Source organism: Schistocerca cancellata, chromosome 2 (assembly GCF_023864275.1).
Source record: "Schistocerca cancellata isolate TAMUIC-IGC-003103 chromosome 2, iqSchCanc2.1, whole genome shotgun sequence".
NCBI classification, from domain to species: domain Eukaryota; kingdom Metazoa; phylum Arthropoda; class Insecta; order Orthoptera; family Acrididae; genus Schistocerca; species Schistocerca cancellata.
The window spans coordinates 268090066-268110555 of record NC_064627.1 but is presented as its reverse complement, the minus strand read 5'-3'; the positions used below and the strand labels follow the sequence as shown (position 1 = coordinate 268110555).

The following is a 20490-nucleotide window of genomic DNA, read 5'->3' as shown; positions in this document are numbered from 1 at the left end:
GGCTCGATGTGGCGACCACCAACGTTGTTGCAGACATTATACCTACGAAGCACGTTCTGATACACTCTCTCCACCCCACCTGGTGTCTCTTCAGTCTTCAGTGCAGCGTCCAGTAGTCGTACCAGCACATCTGTCTCTGTCTCTACACGAGTCTCGTAAATCAAACTTGGCATACGACCCTACAAGGAGTAGTACACGTCATCCAGTGTACCCTGTTGCATACCAGAACAAGCAACTCAGATTTTTCTGTTTCCCTCAGCAGACGTGGCCGTATTACACATCTGTACTGAAACCGTCGCAGAACGGAAATGGTACATTTATGGACATGGTTTTCTATTCAAAATAAAATGTACTCATTCCCCTCTACAAGTCCTGTAAGTCTGTAACGGGAGTTTCCGAACACCCTGTATAACGCGTACCTTTGACATCGAGTCATTTTAATATTAGGCCAGAGTTATGTTTTGTGTGTGAATAATGCATTACATTCACCTTGGGATCACTTTAATATTACTTCACTAGTGTGTGCCTTTCACAGAAATAATGCATATCTTTGACTCTAAACTGTGGGTTATGTAATTGTTTTACTTCATTTCTGGCACCATTTTAACATATCACTTTAATAAAATACTTTGACCGATTGGAGAGAGGAGGGGATTATGGTATAAAGACAACTGAGCTATTCCATCTTTGGTTTCTGATTAGCTGTTCCATTTTTAATACTTTACTGGGATTGGCTTGAAAGAGAAGATGAATGGGCCTTAAAGTAAAACTGAAATATTTCTGCAGCTTAGCTTTTTCATATGCACTCTTAATGGCTGGAGATAAATAGGGGTGAGGAGGATGAGCTGAGCATTTTTACTTTCCTATTAGCACAACTGGACTATACGCCTCATCATGGATTTTTGTGTGGCTCTTTCATCTTTTCATACTTCGCTGTAATTTGCTGGAGGTAGGGAGGGATAGGAGGTGAAAGGAGTGTCGACATCGCTGATGAGGATGATGACATCACTGATGAGTGTTATGATGACATTGGTGGTGTCACTAGGTCTATGACCTCACTCGCATGATGCAAACAAAGTTCCGCAGAATGTCCGTTGTAAATAATGTGTTCCAGAGTCCCCAGAACAGTACCACTGTTACCTGATCTACTCATTTAATCTTCAGCATTCTTCTGTGGTATCACGTTGGAAAAAATACTACTTTCTTGTCTGTAATATCTATCATCCACAGTTCACATGCCACCCAAATACTATCAGAAAAGACTTAAATTCTTGTTAAATGTTAAGAATTTTCTGTCTTTGAGAAATACTTTTCATGCTATTGCTAGGCTCTATTTTATATCCTCACTACTTGGGCTACTGTCAGTTAGTTTGTTACCCAAATAGCGCATCTCATCTAATACTGTTAATGTCTCATTTACTAATCTTATTTCCTCATCATTACCTGATTTAATTCGACAGCATTCTATTACACTTCTTTTCATTTTCTTTATGTTCATATTACAACATCTTCTCAAGACATTATCCATTCAGTTCAACTGATTTAAGCCCTTTGCCATCTCTGATAGAATTATACTGTCATGAGCAAACATGATAGTTTTTAATTCTTTTTCTGGAATTTCAATTCCATTTCCAAATTTCTCCTTGGTTTACTTTATTTCTTGTACAGTTTACGGATTGAATTACTTGAAAGAAACGTTACAATTCGTAGTCTCTGCTCACCTACTACCTCCCATTCATATTCTTCGACTGTAATAACTGCAGTATTGTTACTGTGCAAGTTGCAAACTTGCAGGCAGCTTTTTGTTTCCTGTGTTTTAAATTGTTATCTCAGAATTTTGAAAGAGTTTATTCCCGTCAGTATTGTCAAACAAAATGCTATAAACGTAGGTTTGCTTTTTTCAGTGTATCTTCTACAGTAGTCATAGGGTCCATATTGTCTCGCATTTTCCAACATTCCTCCGAAATCCAAATGACTTTCTCTGATCTTGGCATCACCCAATCTTTTCATTCTCCTGCAAATATTTGCTGTTAGTGTTATGAGCAATGACTTACTAAACTGATTCTTCACTTACATTTATGCCTGCCAGTACTTGCCTTCCTTGGGTTGAAGTCATTACGTTCTTCTTGAAGTCTGAGAGAATTTTGTCTGTCTCACATATCTTGCGTACCAGATGGAGTAGTTTTGTCATAGTTCTTCCAAAGGTCTTAATAATTCTGAGAGAATGTCGTCTTCTACAGGGCTATCTTTCAACTTAGGTCTTTCAGAGCTCTGTCATATTCTTCTGGCAGCACCATGACGTATCTCGTCTTCATCTATCTCCTCTTCCGTTTCCATTACATTGTTTCAGATTACTTTACTTTCTATAGTCTTTCTGCAAATTCCTTCCACTTTCCAGTCTTACCTCCTTTGCTTAGTACTGTCTTCTCATCTGAAATCCTAGTATTCACAGAGCTGCATCTCTTTCCTACCGTAGTTTCTTTAATATCCATGATGGTGGCATCTGTCTTTTCCCATAGTCATGTAGGCTTATGCAGCTTTGCATTTGTCCTGTAGCCATTTCTGATTTGCATTTTACACGTCCAGTCAATCTCATTTTTTAGAGATTTGTATTCCCTCTTCATTACTTTACTTGCTGCAATTTTGTGTTTTCTCCCTTTGTCAATAATTTCAGTATCTCGTGAGTTATCTAGGGATTCCTACTGGCCCTTGTCTTTGTTCCTATTTGATCATCTACTGCCTTCACTATTTCATCCCTTAAAGCTATCCATTTGTCTTATATTGTATTCCATTCTTCTGTTTCAGTCAATTGTTACTCAATTCTGTCTTCGAAGCTCTCAACAATTCTTTTAATTTATCCAGGTAGCATATCTTCAATTTCCTACCTTCCTGAAATTTCTTCAGTGTAGATCTGCAGTTCATAACGGTCAGAGTCGACATTTGCTCCTGCAAATGTTTTGTTGTTCAAAACATTTTTGACGAAATCTCTGTTTTGCCGTCAGGTAATCTTGTCTGAAACCTTCTGGTTTCTTCAGGTCTATTCCACGTATACAACCTCCTTTCATGATTCTGAAACCAAGTGTTATCAAAAAATGGCGATGGCGCGAATATTCCAATGCAAACATGCAATTAAAAATAAATAAAAATTAATTATGTAACTATTATTTTCGAGGTGATAAGTAAAGATTCATGACGACGCCTTCCAGTTAATAATGTGGTAACAGCCAGTGACGCACGTTTAGCAGCTAAGGTACGATCAGCGAATGTCCTGTTTCACATTTTTCTCGTTCTTATTCGAAGTAACTCTTTTTCTGCTGCAAACACGATGCTCTTGTCACACCAGTTGGAACTTGTGTTTAATCCCAAATATGTCCATATTACAGTAGAACTGGCTAAGGTCTGCAACAGCGTCGCAAATTTCACAGATATACTACTTCGGCCAGTTTTTATTATTTCCATTAGCAGTTTGGCAAGACACGATTTGGCAGCACGCCGTCATGCTTACTGTGTAACTTATAGTATGTATAATCAATTCAGAGGCGACCTAACTGGAATACCAAGCACAAATATTGCATTTCAGAGGAGAGAGTACTACAAAAAATAAAGAAATCATAGCATACCGACAGATGCAGACGGTAGCGTGTTGCATATACGTTTATAGTCACACGATTAACCCAATACAAAGGGTGAGGGTGGTAGTTTCACGTCCACCTTTCGAAATATTGTAACCTAGTCAGTGACTACTTTATATTTTGAAATCCTGAAACAAATATTTATTGCTTTTAATGATTTCTTCTACCGGATTCCATGTTGTTGTTGTTGTGGTCTTCAGTCCTGAGACTGGTTTGATGCAGCTCTCCATGCTACTCTATCCTGTGCAAGCTTCTTCATCTCCCAGTACCTATTGCAGCCTACATCCTTCTGAATCTGCTTAGTGTATTCATCTCTTGGTCTCCCTCTCGATTTTTACCCTCCACGCTGCCCTCCAATACTAAATTGATGATCCCTCGATGTCTCACAACATGTCCTACCAACCGATCCCTTCTTCTAGTCAAGTTGTGCCGCAACCTCCTCTTCTCCCCAATTCTATTCAATACCTCCTCATTGGTTATGTGATCTACCCATCTAATCTTCAGCATTCTTCTGTAGCACCACATTTCAAAAGGTTCTATTCTCTTCTTGTCTAAACTATTAATCGTTCACGTTTCACTTCCATACATGGCTACACTCAATACAAATACTTTCAGAAACCGTATTCCATATATGTTTTAAATTTTTCGGTTAAACTTAACCCGAAAGCTTGTCTCAGTAGTAGACGTCACTTCTCCAATGAATGTCGTATCGATATTTCCAAGTTGAGGTCCTTACTTTCACATCAATATTTCTTTAAAAAGTATGTTGAAAGTAAAAGTCAACTGAAATGAACGAAAGTTGCATTTTTTCAATTTCTTGTGATGGTCATAAAGCCGGTAGTACACGTTATTGAAACCTCTGGATCCTACTTACACGTCGGTACCTCTTTAAAAAGTAAATTCTTTCCACAACAATTAAAGAAATTTTGGTTTGTTTAAAAATTTTTTGCGGTTGTTATAAAGTACCGCCACCCTTGGTAATGCGCTTCATGTAAAATGCCCTGGTATTGCTGGTGTTTAGCGAAATAAGACTAGAACAGAAAAAGAGTGTAATTTCCGTCTTGTTGTTGTGGTCCTTATCTCTTCTTTCCGTAACAGTAAAAACATTTGCAGCAAACGAGAAAAGCTTATGACGTACAGTGTAATTTGAACTAAAATGGGGTCAAAGGAACTATAGCTCGTTTTGCTAATAGAGGGGTCTACATCGATAAACATATATTCATTTATTACAATGTTTTGAGTACTGCATTATGAGATCAAAACTTAGAACAAGTAAAACAAAATTCAGTTTCAGTTTTATATATATGTTAAGAAAAAAAAAAAACTTGTGACACTGAACCTTGTTTTACGAGTTCTAAATCTTGATCTGTTGATGGCAGTAGCCGAAGCATTATAATAGACGAAAATATATTAAGTGATGGAGATGGCTGTAAGCGTAAAAATTCACAGAGTTGGCAGATTCATTTACGTACTTTATTTCTTATATTAATAAACTGATTCATTTACGTACTTTATTTCCTATATTAATAAACTGGCGTGTGCATCTGTGCAGTGTCTCCCGGTGTGACGACACTGCGCCGCACTTACAAGGACCTGCGCTTCTACGGCCGGCCACCGCTGGCGCTGTCGGCACTACGTCGCCGGGCGAGGGCGGCGCTGTCTAGCGGCTGGCGGGTGTACGTGGACGACCTGGCTCGGCCGCTAGGCGGCGTGGAGCGCCTGGCTCTGCCGCGCGGTCGCCGCGCACCGGCTGGACTGCCTTTGTCCCTGTTGGTCGTCATCAGCTCTGCTCCCAACACGACCCCTGTTGCCACTACCAACAGCAGCAGGAATACGACCATAACTGCAGTCTCTTTCCCGCCTAGAGATGGACGACCTGTGGGTTTCCCTCTCGACAGACCTATCGACCATGACGGCGACTTCGATCTGCCGAATGTACGCTTCGCAGATGTCACCATTGTGCATAGGGGGTAGCCGTTCCAACAGCACTGTGCTTACACTCTTGTACGCCAAAGAAACACACCACAAATAAAAGACTTTCCTCAATTTCTAAACGCTGTTTTCGATTTATGTTACCATCAGCGAATCTGACGTGTTCTTTACCTTCCATCTCCACAATCATAATTACCAATATAGCATTATAAACATGGCAGTGATTGCTTTACATCTCGCTACATCTTCAGTGTCTTCCCATTCCAGTAACGGTAAGATTGTGAGAGGATTGGAGGTCCCGACAACTAGCAGCAAGCGAGGTGACCCAGTGGATAGCACGCTGGACTTGCATATAGGAGCACAACGGTTCAATCCCGCGTCCGGCCATTCTGCTTTAGGTTTTCCATGATATCCCTAAATCGCTTTAGGCAAATTCCGAGATGATTCCTTCGAAAGGACACGGTCGCCTTCCTTCCCTGATCCGAGCTTGTGCTCAGTCTCTAATGACCTCGTTGGCGACGGGACGTTAAACAATAACCTCTTCCTCCTCCCGATAACTAGCAAACTCCCGCCCACATCTGTCTGTTCGGACGCTGCTGAAGGAACGGCCACATGTTGATTCACAGGGCGAATATGCCAGTGTCCCATGCGACGCGCCAGATTCTACGCCACCGCTGCACCCCGAAGCAGGCGGCTTACCGTAGCCAAAATTTTTACCCCCCCCCCCCCCCCCCGCCCCTTCCTACAGTTCTGTTAGGTACCGTGGAAATTATTCCCTGATCTCTTAATCTCTTAACACAAGCCCAATATTACTGTCCTTCGTTCTTGTCAGTGTTTTCCACATGTTCCTTTCGTCGCCAGTCCATGCCTTATCTTCTCTTAATAGCAGATGTAATTTTCAACGTCCTTTTACAGCATCACATCTTTTTTAATTTTTTTATTATTCCACAAAAACAGTAACAAAAATGGCTAGCCTACAATGAAATGACATAAATAAGGTGGCAGATAATTGCAGTCATAAATTACAGCATTCAAAGAGAGAGGAATCATATGCAGTCTTTAGCAGTAGCACACATTTAGCACCTCCACTGTCAGCTTCAACGTACTGGTGGCATATCAGCATGCACATTTCGTCTTCTGCAGCCTGAGGTTCCTCATCATCATTTCCCAGACCCAAATTAATCATTCAGTAAATCCTTGATGTGTGTTCCTTTCAGGGTAAATTACGTAGACAGAAGAGCAGTCCCGAACAGCGACATCGCAATGTCCTCCACTGTCTTGCTATTTTTGTCAGTTCCAGCCTTCTAAACGCATCCATAGGGAGTTCATGATCTTCCTTTACAAGAGACCCCAGATGTTTGCCATCATATTCTTGTTTTCTGCTGTACTATTGATTTATTTTTCATGTGTGACTTGCAGGTGAGGTTAGGGTCGGGAACGTGACACAACCCATCCCCTCTCCACGAGGAATCCAGTTCCTAACCTAAACCCATTCTTTTGAAGACAGTTCGGAGCATGTTACCATCTCAAACGTTTCGCTTCCCTTGTTTATCACTAATCTCATTTCTGCTACTGCTTTATTACTATAAATCCATTTCATAATGATTGACCGCTGACGCCGGCCGCGGTGGCCAAGCGGTTCTAGATGCTTCAGTCTGGAACCGCGCGACTGCTACGGTCGCAGGTTCGAATCCTGCCTCGGGCATGGATGTGTGTGATGTCCTCAGGTTAGTTAGGTCTAAGTAGTTCTAAGTTCCAGGGGACTGATGGCCTCAGATGTTAAGTCCCATAGTGCTCAGAGCCATTTGACCGCTGACTTTGAGTTCATATTATGGTCGCATTGCACTACGGACAGCGATATCTTACACCTTACCAGAATCGTGGAAATGTCTACTTTTATTTAGTGTATGAATATTACATCGTAGTTGAAATGGGGCGACATACGCGGTAATATTTAAGAGGACCCGTGCTTTTCCTAGTTTTTTCGGCGAGTGTCAACTTTATGTACGCGTAAAAATAAAACCGCGTTAGGAGAAAAATTCCCTTTGCACAGTTTAAAGACACAGCCTTGTTCTATTTACAGGAGGATTCCCGTTATTTTCTGATTACTCGTTTCATCTCTGTAATGTCAAACGCAAGACGCTGCGATTGAGCTTACTTGTGTAGTTATTGCGACGGAGAAGGCATTAAACTTTTGTTGGTTACATCGTATGTCTTTACTAATGAATGCTCCTCGTGTTTGTTAGGAGTTTGTAAAGCGATTGTGTTAGTAGCTATAATATACGCATGGCTGTGTTGGAGCGTAGTTGTCACACCAGTGCGCCACCACTGTTGTAATGCGCCATAAGCGCCTGTTCATCAGCGAAGAATAGCAACTTCGTAGTCACATTCCAGTACAGCATTGCCGCGTTCAGGTTTCATTGCGAGTAGACGAAAATAATATGGCCAGTTGCAAATAAATGCTCCATACGCAAGCAGCTCACAATAAATGAACATTTGTATAGCACATTTCAACAGCAAATGGAAACGTCGATTAGCTCGAATAAATTTTACAGTAAAGAATGGTGACTGAAATGAAACATGCCTTAATCGATTTCGCTACTAGCCGAGGCCTCGCTGTTGCAATTGCAGTCGTGCACTTGACACAGTAACGGTTCTGTTACTGTGACAAGACATTAGCCTGTTTGTGCATAACTGCTCTCAAGTTCGTATAAATGACTCACTGAATTCCGCCACACACTTTGGAGAACACTTTCCAGAGCGGGGCGACACAACTGTAAAGTATCATTTATTTTAAATTTCTTGTTCTCTGTCACTACCTTGATCTTGACAAACGCCAAAATACGTTCAATGGCTTTAATTCGCAGTGCACTACAGGAAACCACAGAAGCTTAATTTCCTTGCCCACTGATCGCAATATACTTTCAAAAAGATGATCCTGCGCCCTGAAGTGCGGTCGCGCGTGTTCCAGTATGCCAGCTTTCGTAAATTCCTCATATGATGTGACGTTAGATGGAAGCTCTACATTATTGCTTTCCATCTATTCTATAATAGAATCCTTGCTCCGTTTCTGACGCTGGATTTACTATCACGTGATGTGGAGTCTGATCTAAAACAATCGCACATCTGTCTGGTAATTTTTCGAGACCGCTCCTAAACTAATCTTCGTAGTGTCTGGCATTCATTTCAGAATGATACTCTGCGTATCCCTTTTGGCCAAACAAACATAAGCCAGCATGTTGCAACAACCCATCTTCGTTCTCAATGTGGCTCATTATAACCCTTTTTCCAGAACCGGACGGTGTTCGAGTTCCTCCTTCCCAGCCATTCCACTCTTGAACACTTCCTCTGTGATAATCGTATACACTTTCTGATGAATAAGGCATTGTTTGTTCTGCCAACCAAACTTTCTGGGATGATTTGGACCACACCGACTCTCATCAGTGTAATAAGTAGTCACAGAAGTCGTGGACTTTCCTTCTTATGACCCCCTTTGCAAACTCGTCCAAAATAAACTTCTGTCTCCTGCCAGAACTCTTTTTTGGTGATTCATGACATACAGTTTCCCTTTGTTCTCTCGAAATCTCTTCATTGTACTTTCATCAATACCGAGACATTCAGTAATTCTCTTACTGGTTATGATACAGAACTGCTCGCGCTCTGTTCTTTTTCGGCCTCAAGGTAAGCACGCGCACTGATTGCCATAGGCTTTTCACAACTCCGTAAATGATGCATGGTTACGCACAAGTAAAAGGCAATTCAGGCCCGGATCTGGGGGTGGGGGTTGGGGGTGGGGGGGGTGTTGGGAGGGGGGGGGGGGCAACCGAGGTATCTGCTCCGGACGGCAAAATTCATATTCTTCAATCTAGCATTCTACCCACATTGGTCTATAAATTATTTGAAACGCACCCCACTTTGTTTTTGAACATTTCTGAACACATTCCAAGTTGATTTCTGAACGAATCATAAGCTGATTTTTTTAACGCGTGCATAGAGTACGTGATGTGTTTGTTGCAGACAAATAGGGATGGGGCTGTACGAGCTGAGCCGAATAAACCAGAACAGGTTAATTCCAATCGCTGTTTGTTTATGTGGTTGATCGGGTGTGCGAATCATCGTTGTTATAATTATTTGCGAAATACATAGATTCATACTACCAGAGTGGGAACAAACGACTAACAGGCATAACAGGTAAGAAAGATTACATATTACCTTTTCGGTGTATCGAAGAAAATTAAATTATGACAGAATATTTTTGCCAGAAGGCTACACTACTAACGGCCAATTAAGATCTATTCTTGGAATAGCGGGGAATAGGCTCTGTACGAACGCGTAATAACTTCTAACCGTAGAATAAACGCGTGGTAACTCAACCGGTAATTCTGGAAGGGCTAGTGATGTTAACCGGATAATAAGTTTCTACAATGGCAGGAATAATTATAGAACTAGTGATGACAAGATTGTTTGTTAGAACGAGGAAGGAGAAGAAATGGGGACATCGCACAGGTTATATGGAAGAATATGATGATTCCAAATTTATATAAAAATTTCGTACTACCACTTTTCGATCTCAAGCCTGAGAAACTGGAGCATATGAATAAAATCTGAAACTATTTCCTAACTAGTAGGCCTAATAGGAATTTGATGTTGGTAGTTCGTGAATTATATTCTGTCGTGTTATTTATGTAAATGAGGTGGATAAAAATGACCATTTGTGCCAAAACAGTCTCGCTTACTCGGCGTGTGCTACAATTTCTGGAGTATTAGAAAGGTCTATTTCGTTTTGTCTAGCAGACAGTGACAAAATAGACGTAATCAAATCGAGAAATCACCCCACTCTTAATACTATTCGTACTGACAACAGTATTAGACAACGACATTTTGATTTTTCACGTAGCAAAAGGATTGAAGAAGTGGGTACTGTCTTGCTTGTCTCTTGTCCATACTGATTTTGTTTCCTACATTTGCTTTTACATCACACGAAATAGAAAGTTATTAGCTAATAGGCAATAAAGAGTGCGAATTTTCTGATGAGTTCTCATTCTCCCGGGAACAAATTAATCCACCCAGTATTAATTGTGAGTTGCTTTAAAGGGGTAGGATGTCAAACGCGGCGACTGGAAGCAGGAGAGGCACCACAGGACATTCTAATTTCCACTGTCCTGAACACAGGTTTAATAGCTTCCATTACAAAATACACACGTTTGAATTCCACAGAAGGAAGTATAGTGACGTGAGATAGAAGAATGCTATGTGAAGAGGCGTGGCACTGCACTTTGGCACAGTTAAGTCCAAATAATGTCTTATATTTCCTCGAACATGTATGTTCTGTATATCAAGCTCCTCACAAAGATGTGCGCTACAAAATGAACATATTTTGGAAAAATAGATTTTTTTTTGTGACTTTTGACGTCCCACTACCTTGAGGGAGGGAGGGGTTGCGCAACTATCAAGATTTGACCCCGGTTTGGAAATGTCGTAGATCCAGGGCTGAGGCAACTAATTATGCTATGAGCACTGTCTCACACGAATACACAACGAATGGGAGCACGATTGTTTCCTATCTGACGGTAAACCGCGATGTAAATACTGCAAGAATGAACAATGAAATGGACACACACTTTGGAGGTTCGGCAAATATAGCACATGCAAGCACGCGACGCATAGAAACGCAAAAGCAAGTAAATTAAATGTGTGACATTAGTGCTTTTGTAGATTTACGTGCATAAAACATAACAGCTTGTTAACATGTATCACCATTAGACTTGAAGCAATTTACGCCCACCATTATTAGGACGAAACGACTAGTTAGAACGCAACGACATTTCGTTTGGAAGTTGAGTATGACTGTATCTTTAAACTATGACAAGGAAATATTTCTCCTAATTACAATCTTATTTTTATGCGTCCTTGAAGTAGACATTCGCCGAAAAACACTAGAAAAATCGCGGTTTCTCTTAAATATTACCGCGTATGTCGCCCCCATTTCATCCTAGATGTACTGTTCATACACTAAATAAAATTAGACATTTCCACTACTCCGGCAACATATAACATATCGATGTTCGTAATGCAATGTGACCAGAAAATGACCTCAAAGTCAGAGGTCAATCATTATGAAAGGGATAAAGTCTTTCTTTGGTGTACTCTCAGTCCGTAGTGTGTGTTCATTATGCAGTTTATTCCATTTAACAGATCGTGCAATTATTCCTCACTTTCGCTGAAGACACCAGTGTCATCAGCGACTCTTGTCATTGATGTTCTTGAAGTCCTCGAGTTTTCTCTCATTTCCGCTGTTGAATAGAGTTGTATAGATTGAAAAGTCGGGGAGAAAGACTGCACCCCTGTCTCACACCCCCATTTAATCTGAACATTTCGTTCTTTGTCTTCCAAGAATACATTGTATACTACTCGTCTTTCCCTGTACATTACACCTATCTACCTGAGAATTTTAAATCCTACTATAGCACTTCCTTCACACATGAGTAGTGGGACAGAGCAGTTTTCACTGCAATGTTGAGCGGTTTGCCAATATCAAGGGCAACTGCACTGCAGGGAAAAGTTTATAGTCTTCATGCTTTTGCTACTTTCATGAGAAACCTTCCATCCCCCCTCTCATCCCTCCTCCTCCCCCTTCCATCCTCCCCTAGCTCTCTATGCCAGTTGCCTTACATATAAAATGGTGTGCTGTTCTTCTGAGGGCTGAGACATACTGGCAAAGCCTGGATGGCTGCAGGATTTCGTGGGTCCATTTAAGATCATTATCTGATAATTTATTAGCCTGCTGTGACTCCCTACAATGGTCCACAAATTTCGATTTTTCTTTTTACAGAGACAAAAGTAGTTGTGCTTTATTGATTTAGATGTGCTGCATTTAAATATCAAGGCTAATCTTGTTCCTGACTCAGGGTTACAAGTAAATAAAATGTTTACATTTCACAGTCACACTTGTGGGACATTATAAGAGCTGCATGGAAAGATATTGTATAAGGATTCCCCTCCCATGAGCGAGTGAGGTGGACGCTTCCAGTACAATTTGACAACACTGCTTTACAGCATGACTCATGTACGCACAATACAGTCATGCGAGCATTGTCGAATGTAGAAACCAGACGCGATTTTAATTGACATTTGTCACAGTTGCGTGCTCCTGTGCTGCATTAGTTCACTCGCTACTGGAAAGTGTTGTGGCGTTGTCAGTCAATATATGTGAGGCGACGTGTTGAAATTGAAGGATTGTTATTGTGCACGTGTACAGTTTCACAAAAATGCCTCACCCCTTCAGTAATAAACCTGATAATTTTACTACATTTGTGCAGATGTTATTTGCGGTTCGTGTTCGTCAACCATAAATATATTCTGGGTTATTTTAGCACCTCTTTGCCGGTAAACAATTACTTTTCTTGAAGCTTACTGGCAGATTAAAACTGTGTGCCAGACCGAGACTCGAACTCGGGACCTTTGCCTTTCGCGGGCAAGTGCTCTACCAACTGAGATACCCAAGCGCGACTCACGCCCCGTCCTCACAGCTTCACTTCCGCCAGTACCTCGTCTGTCGATGCCATAATGAAAGATCTTAGTCAGTGAAAACCACTCGTCTCCAAACCTGGTGAGTTCTGTCGACATTTGCAGCAGCAAAAGCAAGAAGGGCCAGTCTGAGGAAAACAGATAATGTCCCTTCCACAGCAGAACTTCTTACGCTCAGTCCATTTTTGCCTTAGACGACCAATGAAAGACCTGCTGCTAAAAGCGAGGCTGAAAGCTGGCTGAATTTGTCGTACATTGAAGAATGGATAGTTTACCCAGAAACTATATACCTGCTGCTGCTGAGCTGCTATTATTTTGTGTTTAGCTACAGAATGAGGCCATTTTCTCAGATAACCACCCTCTTTTTTTCTCTAATTTACCTTCCCAACCGTTGACTTGAGAAGGCCCATAGTCCTTGATATAATTCAAAAATGGTTAAAATGGCTCTGAGCACTATGGGACTCAACTGCTGTGGTCATAAGTCCCCTAGAACTTAGAACTACTTAAACCTAACTAACCTAAGGACATCACACACATCCATGCCCGAGGCAGGATTCGAACCTGCGACCGTAGCGGTCGTGCGGTTCCAGACTGTAGCGCCTTTAACCGCTCGGCCACTCCGGCCGGCCCTTGATATAGTATATAGGACGTCCCTTCTAGGAGTCGTCAGGTGCATTTTGTGGATTTTCGGGGGGTACCTACAATTTCGTTTTTGCTATGTGTAGCTGGAGTCGCCTCAAATAAATACCGCTCATGTCTTTCGTGCGACGCCCGTTGTCAACTGAAAGCGTCAGTTTGTTTCCCATTTTTGTGTCCCGCCTGGATAGGCGGTGCGTGGGTCTGCTTCTGTGAGCTACTTCTGTAATATAGGCCAAGAGTGAAGGAAGCGAGTAGGACCAGGAAAGGTGAAGCACTTTGGTACTGCATGTAGCTTTAACACTTTTAATAGAGTCAAAAACACAGGTAAATATCAAATGCATACATAACTTGGGCTAGGATGAGCACGTAGGTGTGAAGTCGTAGTCCATGTCTAATCCTGTGAAGTTAGGATGACTGTTCTGTATAATCTCAAAACTAACTCGTTGCTGTCCAAACTTTAACTGAACGTAACTAATAGAATAGCAAGATGGCCCATTCGGTAGTAGAAGCGACATTTCCAGGCCGTCTGCTCTTGATCAAATGGGGCAGATATCAAGACGGCACTCCCTGAGCTCCACAGCGTCGGGCAGAGGGCGCTGTGGTCGGCGTAGTTAGTCTTCTCTCGTAGTGCCAACTTACGAGAACGTGCACCTACGTTGTGGCATCGTAACTATCGACGCCACACCCATTACAAACAAAATGATTTTTAAAGTGGTGATTTTACGTGACCATTCGATAGAGTGAACCCTAATTAGTCTCTTGCGACGTTCATTTAATCAATACGTATTGACAGGGTCAGGAAAACTCGAAGAATATCCAGTACTCCGGCAGAGATAGCACTGACCTTTCCAGCGCCAACAAATGGCAGTCGTCTGCACTGAAATGGTGCTGCAGGGGGACAAGAAAGCGCGGTATTCCTAGCTCCAATCACTGCCGTGAGATCTCACTAGAAGCGCTGTAATAAAATAGGAAAATTATGGTAAGGTCTTATGGGACCAAACTGCTAAGGTCATCGATCCCTACGCTTACACACTACTTAATCTCACTTAAACTAACTTACTCTAAGGACGACACACACACCCAACGAAAGTCCAACGGGGAGGGGGGCGGGGGGGAGGGCGAGGGGGGCGAGCCGCACTGACCGTGACAAGACGTCATAGACCGCGCGGCAGTGTTACAAAACTGCTACAACATGAATATCACGTGCTACAGACGCGAAATTTAACCGACAGGAAGAAGATGCTGTGATATGCAAATGATTAGCTTTTCAGAGCATTTACATAAGGTTGGCGCCGGTGGCGACACCTACAACGTGCCGACATGAGGAAAGTTTCCAACCGATTTCTCGTACACAAACAGCAGTTGACCGGCGTTGCCTGGTGAAACGTTGTTGTGATGCCTCGTGTAAGGAGGAGAAATGCGTACCAACACGTTTCCAACTTTGACAAAGGTCGGATTGTAGCCTACCGCGATTGCGGTTTATCGTATCGTGACATTGCTGCTCGCGTTGGTTGAGATGCAATGATTGTTAGCAGAATATAGAATCGGTGGGTTCAGAAGGGTAATACGGAACGCCGTGCTGGATCCCAACGGCCTCGTATGACTAGCAGTCGAGATGACAAGCATCTTATCCGCATGGCTGTAACGGATCGTGCAGCCACGTCTCGATCCCTGAGTCAACAGATGGGGACGTTTGCAAGACAACAACCATCTGCACGAACAGTTCGACCACGTTTGCAGCAGCATGGACTATCAACTCGGAGACCGTGGCTGCGGTTATCCTTGACGCTTCATCACAGACAGGAGCGCCTGCGATGGTGTACTCAACGACGAACCTGGGTGCACGAATGACAAAACGTCATTTTTTCGGATGAATCCAGGTTTTGTTTACAGCATCATGATGGTCGCATCCGTGTTTGGCGACATCGCGGTGAACGCACATTGGAAGCGTGTATTCGTCATCGCCATACTGGCGTATCTCTCGGCGTGATGGTATGGGGTGCCATTGGTTACACGTCTCGGTCACCTCTTGTTCGCACTGACGGCACTTTGAACAGTGGACGTTACATTTCAGATGTCTTACGACCCGTGGCTCTACCCTTCATTCGATCCCTGCGAAACCCTACATTTCAGCAGGATAATGCACGACCGCATGTTGCAGGTCCAGTACGGGCCTTGCTGGATACAGAAAATGTTCGACTGCTGCCCTGGCCAGCACATTCTCCAGATCTCTCACTAATTGCAACTGTATGGTCAATGGTGGCCGAGCAACTGGTTCGTCACAATACGCCAGTCACTACTCTTGATGAACTGTGGTATCGTGTTCAAGCTGCATGGATAGCTGTACTTGTACACGCCATCCAAGCTCTGTTTGACTCAATGCCCAGGCGTATCAAGACCGTTAATACGGCCAGAGGTGATAGTTCTGGGTACTGATTTCTCGGGACTATGCACGCATATTGCGTGAAAATGTAATCACTCGTCAGTTCTAGTATAATATATTTTTCCAATGAATATCCATTGATCATTTGCATTTCTTCTTGGTGTAGCAATTTTAATGGCCAGCAGTGTATAATATTTCTAGCTTTGCAGCCATCATATTCATGTACAAGAAGCTCTTCTTAGATACTTCAGAAGACAGCAATGGCAGGATGACGTAATGTGGTGCTAGAGACAGATGGTTTATTCAGTACGGGTATCGTGAGAGAGACTGCCTAAATTGTGGTCCTCCGCGATTGGCTACTGCGTTCGGAAGTTGCGCACCAAAATTATAGCCTTCTGGTATCAATATTAGAAAAACTAAACAGCGTATATACACTCCTGGAAATGGAAAAAAGAACACATTGACACCGGTGTGTCAGACCCACCATACTTGCTCCGGACACTGCGAGAGGGCTGTACAAGCAATGATCACACGCACGGCACAGCGGACACACCAGGAACCGCGGTGTTGGCCGTCGAATGGCGCTAGCTGCGCAGCATTTGTGCACCGCCGCCGTCAGTGTCAGCCAGTTTGCCGTGGCATACGGAGCTCCATCGCAGTCTTTAACACTGGTAGCATGCCGCGACAGCGTGGACGTGAACCGTATGTGCAGTTGACGGACTTTGAGCGAGGGCGTATAGTGGGCATGCGGGAGGCCGGGTGGACGTACCGCCGAATTGCTCAACACGTGGGGCGTGAGGTCTCCACAGTACATCGATGTTGTCGCCAGTGGTCGGCGGAAGGTGCACGTGCCCGTCGACCTGGGACCGGACCGCAGCGACGCACGGATGCACGCCAAGACCGTAGGATCCTACGCAGTGCCGTAGGGGACCGCACCGCCACTTCCCAGCAAATTAGGGACACTGTTGCTCCTGGGGTATCGGCGAGGACCATTCGCAACCGTCTCCATGAAGCTGGGCTACGGTCCCGCACACCGTTAGGCCGTCTTCCGCTCACGCCCCAACATCGTACAGCCCGCCTCCAGTGGTGTCGCGACAGGCGTGAATGGAGAGACGAATGGAGACGTGTCGTCTTCAGCGATGAGAGTCGCTTCTGCCTTGGTGCCAATGATGGTCGTATGCGTGTTTGGCGCCGTGCAGGTGAGCGCCACAATCACGACTGCATACGACCGAGGCACACAGAGCCAACACCCGGCATCATGGTGTGGGGAGCGATCTCCTACACTGGCCGTACACCACTGGTGATCGTCGAGGGGACACTGAATAGTGCACGGTACATCCAAACCGTCATCGAACCCATCGTTCTACCATTCCTAGACCGGCAAGGGAACTTGCTGTTCCAACAGGACAATGCACGTCCGCATGTATCCCGTGCCACCCAACGTGCTCTAGAAGGTGTAAGTCAACTACCCTGGCCAGCAAGATCTCCGGATCTGTCCCCCATTGAGCATGTTTGGGACTGGATGAAGCGTCGTCTCACGCGGTCTGCACGTCCAGCACGAACGCTGGTCCAACTGAGGCGCCAGGTGGAAATGGCATGGCAAGCCGTTCCACAGGACTACATCCAGCATCTCTACGATCGTCTCCATGGGAGGATAGCAGCCTGCATTGCTGCGAAAGGTGGATATACACTGTACTAGTGCCGACATTGTGCATGCTCTGTTGCCTGTGTCTATGTGCCTGTGGTTCTGTCAGTGTGATCATGTGATGTATCTGACCCCAGGAATGTGTCAATAAAGTTTCCCCTTCCTGGGACAATGAATTCACGGTGTTCTTATTTCAATTTCCAGGAGTGTATTTGCATTTCATATTAAAGCATCTCTCAAAAATGTTATTTACTAGAAGAATAATAAACAATTGGTAAATGAAAATGCAGCACTTTGGAGATCTTCGGATCGCGCCTAACTTGGATGGCGGGCGAAGTGGTTCGACTGTAAGATGAGCTGGTTCGGCAGTCTCGGAGGACAGACTTGTCTGTCACGGTTGGTGTCAGTTAAGACTTAGTAGCAATTACTGCTTATGTGTATATGTAACTGAGAACAGTTTGGTAGTAATCTCGCAAATACGCAGTTCATTGTCTTGTTTTTATGAGAATGTGAAGATTGGAGATTATTTGTGATTCATAAAGTGGAATGTAGTTGTGCAGTTTCTCGTATTCTGCTAATAGAAAGCGAGTGGCATCCCATATAAACAAACTCATTGGAAATTTAATTTTTATAAAACTTCAGTCCTCGCTAAGATTTTATTACAGCCTCAAGATAACGGATTCACAACCTACATACTGTTTTCTATGCAAGGGAAAACAACTATAGAAGATTACAGGTTGGTGAACAGTAATTAGAACTTATACATTCTATTCAGGGCGGTGGAAGCAAATAGACATTTCGCGTGTACTGCTATCTTAGTACAACTGAGATCAGTGACAAGTCATCTGTGGTAACTCAGAGGAGGTGTGAAGGAGAGAAATATTCAAGGGAAGGGGTTTATCATACACACATATATATCTCCCTCTTTCCCTTTCTCTCGTTTTCAACTTGCCGTAATGCCAATTAAATATGGAACAGAAAACGTTCATGCCTCCATCGAACTTTCCTGGCGTGCATTGCTTAAATAGTTTAAGTTCTATGAAATTAATGATATTGAGATACCAAATATTGTCCTCTGAATTTTAATCGTATCTCTACACAGTGACCCATAAACAAAATTTCTGCAGCGCCAGACAAGGCGTTCCACCGTAGATAGTTGGCGTTACCTGTGCGAAGCTAGGGCATGTCGGTAGTATTACATAAAATGAAATGTTTAAGCTATTGCATGCCATTCTGTACTTGAAACTATCCTTTGCCAAATTCTTGCATAGCTGTAGCGATCCCGCGCTTGCCTTTACTGCACTTGCACCACTTGGCGGAAGAAACAGCACGCCTTTGAGGCAACATAATTTCCGGCTACTGAGGTACATCTGCAAGCTAACCGATTTTCCATTGGTAACGGGGAGTGAAGTAAGAACGTAACCTCATCTATCGACTGAGCAGTATATTTTGGTTAATCATCCAACAGCTCTCATAGCGATTATGCGAGTCATAAAATGAAAGGATTGAGTTGGCCAAATTTTTACATGTTATATTCCCTTAAAATGGGCATGAACAGGTTGAATGGACAGTCCGGATATTTATATTCCATTTGTTGATGGACGCGTAACTTACGTATTTCTGAATATCAATTATATGGGCTGTAAATTTTTTACTTACGCAAACGAATGCACATTAAAAGATCAACCTGTTGGAAAATAGTCTTGATCCTAGAATCTAGTTTTATGCATCAATACGTTTATTCCTGAGCCACGAATCCCCAAATATAATATGAACATGTTACGTATTACGAAGAGCATTGATAGTTTTTGAATACGATTTTCTTGAGATTGGCCCAAAATTGAATTTTGTGCTTCCGTCTGTTTTAAGTCTACGTCGTGAGCCATTGAACGGGTGAGAGAACTTTCATCCCCTCTTCTAAGGGAAGAATAATATACAATTTAGCATTACTATTTTCGGTCTTCTGTAGGAAAATACTATTACTGCACAAGTGACTGACGCCATCCGGAAACAACTCACCCACTTTATTTATTTATTTAATTGTATGGCTAGGCCCGTCACTCAGGCAGTTCGCCGGGTGCTGGTCTTTCAATTTGACGCCACTTTGGTGACCTGCAGTCGATGAGGATGATAGGATGATGATGAGGACAACACAACACCCAGTTCCTGGGCGGAGAAAAGTCTCCGACCCAGCCGGGAACCGAACCCAGGCCCAGTGGACTGACCATCCGTCACGCTGACCATTCAGCTACCGGGGGCGGACAACTCACCCACTGATTACTGGCGAGGAAGGGTGGTTTTGATTTCTGTGTGCTGAGACCTACCACAGTATAAAGTTGTCCTTCTGCATCAGAGTTCGTACCAGAAAAAGTCTCGGCTGCTAAATCGAAGAGCTCACCATACGAAGCATATAACTCAATAATTTTTTTCGTTTTTCTTCTTATACGACAGCTACTGTGAAGAAGATAGTGGAAAATTCGAATGTCAGGTAAGAAATTTTACTTTTCACAAGTTGCTCAACATCTTTGGTTGCTCAACAATACCACCTTGAAACTTACTGGAAGATTAAAACTGCGTGTCGGACCGAGACTCGAACTCGGGACCTTTGCCTTTTGCGGGCAAGTGCTCTACAAACTGAGCTACCCCAGCACGACTCACGCCCCGTCCTCACAGCTTTAATTCCGCCAGTACCTCGTCTCCTACGTTCCAAACTTCACAGAAGCTCTCCTGCG

The 20490-nt window shown here is 43.3% G+C and overlaps 1 protein-coding gene across 1 annotated transcript in view; it reads left to right on the top strand.

Moving 5' to 3' along the window:
• The window catches only part of LOC126161610 (allergen Cr-PI-like), a 158677-nt gene extending 152991 nt beyond the window's left edge, over positions 1-5686 (top strand). Inside the window, exon 10 of the mRNA XM_049917564.1 lies at positions 5185-5686. Within this exon, the coding sequence (XP_049773521.1) occupies positions 5185-5606 (422 nt within the window). The 3' untranslated portion in view covers positions 5607-5686. The remainder of the gene's footprint in view (positions 1-5184) is intronic.
• Positions 5687-20490: the final 14804 nt, after the last annotated feature.